The sequence below is a fragment of the Haemorhous mexicanus genome, chromosome 2 (genome assembly GCF_027477595.1).
Source record: "Haemorhous mexicanus isolate bHaeMex1 chromosome 2, bHaeMex1.pri, whole genome shotgun sequence".
Taxonomy (NCBI): Eukaryota; Metazoa; Chordata; class Aves; order Passeriformes; family Fringillidae; genus Haemorhous; species Haemorhous mexicanus.
In genome coordinates this window covers 31,747,241-31,754,872 of record NC_082342.1, presented here as the reverse complement: position 1 = coordinate 31,754,872, position 7,632 = coordinate 31,747,241, and the positions used below count along the sequence as shown (strand labels likewise).

At 46.5% G+C, this 7,632-nt stretch overlaps 1 protein-coding gene across 5 annotated transcripts in view; it reads right to left on the bottom strand.

Annotated features, from left to right (window-relative positions):
• The window catches only part of LOC132323214 (uncharacterized), a 13,925-nt gene extending 7,090 nt beyond the window's left edge, over positions 1–6,835 (bottom strand). For 2 of the 5 annotated variants that reach the window (XR_009485287.1, XR_009485285.1), the window contains exon 1: positions 903–6,835. Coding sequence is in view for 1 of the 5 variants with exons in the window: in XM_059838172.1 (XP_059694155.1) it covers positions 903–1,027 (125 nt within the window). In the remaining 4 variants the exon portion in view is untranslated. The remainder of the gene's footprint in view (positions 1–902) is intronic. The other 3 variants (XR_009485288.1, XR_009485286.1, XM_059838172.1) reach the window with 3 other exon arrangements.
• Positions 6,836–7,632: the final 797 nt, after the last annotated feature.

Sequence of the window (7,632 nt, the reverse complement as noted above, 5' to 3'; positions counted from 1 at the left end):
GCTGGTGCTGGGGAATGGCAGTTCCTCAGCCTGGGGTCTGCTGTGGCTCCTGACTGCCATCTTCACTTCTTGCAGGAAGCTGGGAAAGTGCTTCACGGGAGCAGCAGGGTGCTGGGAAGCAGCAGAAGCCCTGGCTGCCTGTGGGTGCGTGGATAGATGGGAGGTGCGTGCCTCAGTGCCTTCCATGGCCCTCACCTCTGTGCCACCTTGTTCAACTGTTCCCATTTCTTTCCCTCTTTCCTCTTTATTTTTCTACCCGAAAGAGCTAAAGCCAGAGGAAATATTTTACTATTTCAGTTTTCTACGTTCAAGTGATGATGCCTCACACACACAGTAGATCAGGGATCACTTCCTATCCTGTCTGGAGGCTCTTCAGTTTCATGCAAATCCCCTTTCCTGTGGGCATCTTTGCAGTGTTTTCTGCTCTTTCGCTCCTGTGGAGAGTTCTGTGAGTGGCTGACAACTTCTGGCTTTCCCTGTGCATAGTCCAGGACATGCATACCTTTGCCTTGGTACTGCTTAAGGAGCCCACAAGACTGCAGATGCATACCCTGAGAGATTTCAGGAATGAAGCACAGAAGGACTGACATCTCTGCCTCGAGCAGTCATTGCCCAGAGGAGCAGCAGGTGCTAGACACCCATGTCCCAGGACACGTGGTGGCCCTGGTCCCACACTGCCTGCCAGGACTCCATTTGCAGTGAAACCAAAATCTCTGCCACTCGCCTGTGCAAGATGCTGTTCCCTGGTGAATTGTATCACCAGCAAGAGGCTCTGTTCCCCCACCAGTCTGACAGCCTCCCAGATCTCTCCAGCAGGATATGCAGCATGGATCCTCTGCCTCAGCAATTCCTCAGTGTGGGAAGCACAGCCCAAGGCCCCTGGTGTTAGCTGGGCCACCTACCTGTCTAGCTGTGGTGAGCCCACATCTTTGATGCTGAAATGAGATGTGGTCCCTCCATCTACTGAGTTCTTCTCTGGGCTCCTTTTCCTTCTTTGAGGAGTATCAAGCCTGCTTTTCTCTACCATGCTCCCTGCTGGGAACTGTGATGTCCAGGAACTACGCAGTGCTGTGTTGCTTCTTGAGTCCCTAACGTCACCTCTTTTCCAGGACACCTCTCGGCAGTGCCTGCTCAGGAAGCAGTATCAAGTCCTGTCTGGCTCAGTGTTCGTGCATTAATGTGACTGTTTAATGCCCAAGAACAGTCCAAGCACAGACGGAATGGGGTTCCATGGCAGGATGCATCTGGGCAGTCCCTCTGCCAGCAGTCAGCTCGGGACTGTGGCTGCTGAGTGCTCACCTCTGGAACCTTTGTCCAAGACCATCCTTTTAGGGTCATATCTCTGGACTGGGCAATAAGGTCTTCCCACTGAATATTTAGGCAGACTGGTTCATCAGCTTATTACCCCTCAGGAATGTTGGAAGGAAGATTCTCCCTTGGGCTGGGAGAATTGGGTTAGAGATCACCTGGGGAAATGGGATAGCCACAAATCCATGGCCCTTGTAGGGATGCATCCACAGTGCTGAGGAGCTGCTGAACACCGTAGTGGTCATCTTTGAAGGGTCTGACATCAGGAGAGGGGCCTGAGGCCTGGAAGAAAGCAAATTTCACCCCACTCTTCAAAGAGGCCAAGAAGGAGGACCCAGGAAACCAGTCAGCCAGTCAGCCTCACCTCAATCCCAACAAGGCGATGGAGCACCTCATTCTGGAGGTTTTCTGTAAGCACGTGGAATACAAGAAGGCGAGCAGGAGAGTCGGCTTGACTTCACTAAAGGCAAATTATGCTTGACCAACATGATTGCCTTCTACCACGAGACAGCTGCCTGGATGGGTGAGGGCAGAGCAGGGGATATTGTCTGCCTCAACTTGTGCAAGGCTTTCGGCACTGTCTCTCACAAGATTCTCATAGACAAACTTAGGAAGTGTGGACTGGATGAGTGGACAGCGAGGTGGATTGGGAGCTGGCTGAACAGCAGATCTTGAGGGTCATAGTCAGTGGCAAAGGGTCTAGCTGAAGGCCTGTCACTAGTGGTGTCCCACAAAGTTCAGTACCAGGCCCATTCTTGTTTAACTTACTCATCAATGACTTGGATGAAGGGTGATGCTTTCTCATCATGTTCATTGATAACACCAACCTGGGAGGAGTGCCCAATACCCCAGAGTGTTGTGCACCCCTTCAGAGGGACAGCTTGGAGAGATGGGCAGAGAAGAGACTTCTGAAATTCAGCAAAGGCAAATGCAGGGCCCTACATGTGTGGAAAAATATCCCCATGTACCAGCACAGGCTCGGGGCAGACCAGCTGGGAAGCAGCTCTTCAGAGAAGGACCTGGGGGTCCTGGTGGACAAGAAGCTCTCCATGTGCCAGCAGTGCGTCCTGGTAGTCACAAAGCCAGTGGTGTCCTGGGATGCATTAGGAAGAGCATTGCCCACAGGGCAAGGGAGGTGTGGCTCCACTCAGCCCTGGTGAGGCAAATCTGCAGTGCTGTGTCCCGTTCTGGGCTCCTCCATCCAAGAGAGACATGGAGCTCCTGGAGCAGGTCTAGCAAAAGGGAATGAAGATTGTTAGGTGAGGAAGTGCCTCATGAGGAAAGGCTGAGGGAGCTGGGCCTGTTCAGGCTTGGTGAGAGTGTCTGAGAGGAGACCTCATCAATGTCTATAAGTATCTGCAGGCTGGGTGTCAGAGGAAGGAGCCAGACTCCTGATCTTGGTGGTGCCAAGAAGACATGAGACAACAGGCAGAAACTGGAACACAGGAAGTTCCATGTGAACAAAGGAAGAACTTTACTGGGCAGGTGTCTGGGCACTGGAGCTGAGTGCCCAGAGAGGTTGTGGAGTCTCCCTCACTGCAGATATTCCAGAACTGTCTGGGGGCAATCCTGTCCCATGTCGTCTGGGACAGCCCTGCTTGATGACAGGGGTTGAGACCAGATTACTCCACTGGTAGTCCCTTCCAACCATCCTGGGATTCTGACCAGGCCCACTGAATTTCTTCATGGAAACTAGCAGATATTCCCACAGAGAGGAGGGCGGGGAGCATCACTTTCCTTGCACCTGACCACATGAGGGTGGGATGGTGCTTTACTTGCTTCAGTGGGTTCAGGAAACCTAACTACTAAGCAGCCCACATCTTCTTCCTTGTGTTAAGTGAACCTGCACCCTCCCTTCGCTGATTCCTGGATCCCATCTCTTTTAGATCATATCACTGAGAGAGTCTGACTTGTCTGTCCAGTCAGTCAAGGCCCTGTATTTTCCACCCAGCACCCTTCTGCTGGAGGCATTTGTCACTCATCCCACATGACCCGCGGTGGTGTGAGTTAGCTTTCCCCATATCAGGATTCCTTGGAAGGACCTAAATGCAATGCTGACAGCCTTCAGCAGAACACCTTTGGATTCCAGCTAACCTGTTGTATTATTTTATTTATCATGTTTCTTAGTCAAGAGTTAGGAGAGGACAAAGCTGCATAGAAAGGTGTTTTTGTGTCTCAATTGATCTGGAAGCTTGACAGTTTTCTAAGCCTTTTACCTCTGGCCATACTCTTCATTCATTTATGGTTGCTGTGTCTTGGGTACCTGTGACACAGGGTGCTCCAGAACTCACAGGTGATGACCAAGTAGGTCTAGTACTCTGGCTACAGGGAAGAAACCTCCTTTCAAGAGGAGAGGTCAGAATTAATGCAGAACACGGTGGAGGTACTGTCTCATTGGAAATACAGCTGGACAATGCAGGGACAGGCTCCTGAAAACATCTGGCAATCTGCTGCACATGGTGATTATGCTAGGAGTGATGGTAAAGCCATCATGATCAAGCTGGACAAATGTCACAACAGATGGGAAGAGGCAGCATTTCCAGCTTCGAGAGCAGACTGCATCTGGGCAAAGTGCAAGAGGAAATAGAAATCATCAGGGTAGGAAGAAATGTGGTTAACTGATATTTTTAAGGGTCACAGCCATATGGTAGAACTGCTAGACCAGTCTAACCTGTTGGATAAAGGAATAGGCAAGAGCCATTATGAATTTGGTTTACAAGCGATGTTAAAAGTGATATTCACTCTACAGCTGATAGCCAAACATGCTCTGACGCACAATTTCATCAAGGCAGTGAAGGGTCTTCTATAAATACTCCTGAACCCTCCCCAAAAAACATGTTGATTTATTTTGTAAGTACCTCCCTGCTTTGCTTGACAAGAAAAATTGTGTTGTCAATAGGAAACTTTGACTTGGGATACCAAAGAATATGCTGTGCCAGGGGGAATTTCTCATCAATTTACAAGTGATGGAATGCCCAAGTATGGCAATGATTTTAGATGTCCTTATGACAGATGAAAATTGGGTAAAGATTGATGGTTGCCTAAGGACAAGGGATCAACCGAGAAACAAATTGAGGCATCAGCCAGAACAAAATGTCACAGCTGAGAGCTGTGTGTTGTCCTGTAACTTTTCCTTAGAGTGAAATAAGTGAACTTGCAGATTGTGGAAAGAGCAGTATTTTCCCAGTTTTTCAAAAGGCTGTGATTTAGCAACATAAGATAACTTTCAGTGAGTGAACTTCCTTGAGTAAGTGGCCATGTGACAAAAATACTTAGAAATAGGAATAACTAATAGAAATAATAATAAAGCTTGACCTACATTAACAAAAAATAATCCTTGTAACAACTACAGCAACTATGGTCAGGAGAAAAGGAAGAGAGGGACAACAGAATAATTTAGCTGTCTGTTTAAAGGTCTTCAGCTGCTCATATCACCTCAGAGAAAAATAACAATACTTGAATGCTTAAGGAACTAACATGCTGTTCTAGTTACATTTAAAGAAAAATCAATCCTAACAGTAATATTTTCTTTTTATTGGCTGAAATCGGGAAAATAATCAAAACAAGGCAAAAAAAAGAGAAGCACTCACCAGATGAGTCTGCTCTGTATATGGAAAATGCAGAATGTGCTCAGAAGGGAATGATGAAGCACTTTCCAGGCAGTTAGCAATAAGGAGGATCCTTGACAGGATCTCCAGCTGAGCACTGCTCCAGTTCCAGGCACAGATGACCTGGAGCACAGTAGCCTGTGGGGTGCTTGGGGTGCTGTAGGGATGAGCAAACCCCTCCACAAAGCCCGAGGCTGCCTGGGGAGTTGGAGTGAGCAATGCTGAAAGTGAAGCACGGCGCAGTCGCTGCCTTCCTGCAAACGCTGCTTTGCAAAGCACACTAACCTCCACACTGAGAAAAAAGCACTGGCTGCTGAAATCCACGGTTTGCTGAGGTCAGTTTTTAAAAGCATGGGGGAAGACATTTAAAGAAAAGCCTGGGTGGATGGGCAAGCAAATGACGTCAGTGCTTAGTCTGACAGGGCATGGACAAGAGCCAATGAGAAACCAGTGGAGGGGGGAGGAGGCGAGGAATCATGAAGGAATGGAAAAAAACTACAGTTTAAGTAATATTTATAGAAGGACAGGGAATTGACAGACAAAACTGGTACCATTTTTGATACATAGAAATGATACAAACTCTCAAAAGGGCTAAATGTCTTGGTCAAAAGTGCTAAGAAGCATCACAGAGTATTTCTGAATTGGGTCAAAAGAGATGTTCTGTTGCCAGACATATATAGCCATGCATAGATACATCCAAGAGCAAGAAATAGTGACTGACCTTGCCTGGGAGACCAGAAGGGTTGGAAAGACCTTTTCCTGCTCCTAGGGAGCAGGGCTCACGTGCAATCATATGCAAGTTCTCAGCCACACACTGAAGATGTCTTTAAACATCTTTTATCCACATGTGACATTTGTGTCCTTTGTCCTGCTTTGCATCAGAAATTGGAATAGATGGATCAAAGACTTCCAACCATGATTCCAGGCTGGAAAAAAATGTTTTGAAAGTGAAAAGTTTAGTTACTTTGCTCCAAAAAAAAAAAAAAAAAAGACAAGTGAGCATTTTTGTACCGTGCCTAAAGTCACTTCATGCTGTTGGTCTAGATGGCAGTTTAGTCAGGCTGATAAAGGCGTACAAGGATTCTGAGGAGATGGGGAAGCTGGAGGCCATGTGAGATTTGGTACTTGGTGTCCAGCACCTAAACCAGTATCCAACTTGGCAGCTAAAAAACTGGAGATTGCAGAGATTACAAACCACCTTTTTTTTTTAATTTTCCCTTTCTGTTGCAGGACTCAGACCAAGGTCAACAAAAGTTGCTCACTTGTTTGTTGGAGGTTTGGGCAATGTCAAAAGAGGGCTTTGAGGCCTGCATGTAGTATTTCTCACTTAGCAACCTTGAATTTCATCCAGCATTTTAATAACCCAGTCACTCAGTCACAAGATCCTTCTGCATCTTTCCACAGGCTCATTCAGGGCTGAATGTTTTTGGTCATTTTGCATAATCAACACACCTTAGCACCCTGTGCTCCAAATTGTTCTGAAAGTGTTGACTGGTAGGGCAGATGGCCTCAGATGCTGGCCACTCACATCTCTTGGTTGCCACCAGCCTTGCCACAAGTTTTCAGCCTGGAGAGGCTGGTCTTCCCTGTCCTCGGGCAGTTCATTGAAAGGTTCTGCCAGCCTGTTTTTTCCTAAATTCAATTGCTTTTCATCATGGGGGGGATTTGAGGTGAGTGGTGAATTACTTGCAGCACAGTTACCTGTTCATCCATTTCATGCTGGAGACCACTGAGTCTCACATGTAGTTTGCTGCCCTCCATGTCACAGACTTGTTTTTAAGTCCTGATGCTTCACTTTTCAGTGGAGGCTCCATCTCATTGCTGCTGAGGAAAATCTCTTGTCTGGCAACACCCCAAAGCTCCTCTGACAGCAAAACATCAACTTTACTTTTCATTCATGGACTTAAGCTTCCCTAATCACTCCCACGCCATCTTACGGCTTTTTGGCAGCTTTCTTATCTCCGAGATGCATTTGAAAGAGGTTTTCAGCCTTCCTTTTCTATTTGCCACATAATCTCTTTTTTTTTCCTTTACAGTTACTAAGTCTCATTTACTAGTATTTATGAGTTTTTCTTTTGTTTTCATTTGACTACAGCTTCTGCTTTTTGACAGCTCCCTTTTCAAATCTTACACTGTGAAGTATAACCCAGCACTACTGTTCCTTCTAGGGAACACTTAATTAACTCCCTCAAGAAGATGATACTGCTGTAGTAAGGTAATTTATGGAGGTAAGTCAGCTGTCCTAGAGTAAGACATTACATTCAGCTCAGAAGAGTAAGTAACAAATTACTTGTTTTTGCAGCATGTACAACACATTGGGATTGCCCAAAGGTAGGCAGCTTGGTTTTGATGAAACATGAGCACTGCTGGAGCCTGCAGGGTATTTGCATACCCTAAGTAATGAACCTGCATTTTGTGAATGGCATCAGTTATGAAGGAGGGTGAAACATCATCCTTTAAGATGTTTGTCTTTTGTAACTGTGTCATAAGTCTTTCAGAGACCTGTATCTCCTCTTCCTTGCCATGGTCTTGCCAATTGCTTTGCTTAAAGACTGACTTCAGAAGTGGATACAGGATGTTTTAAATGTCCAAGACCTTTTTACACTGTGCTTACACAGTTACCATTTTGTTATGTTTTGGATTGATTTTTCAAGTGAACTTGACTATTTTCCACATCTGCTCAAGCTGGTTTTCACTACGTGGCATCTTCCTTAAT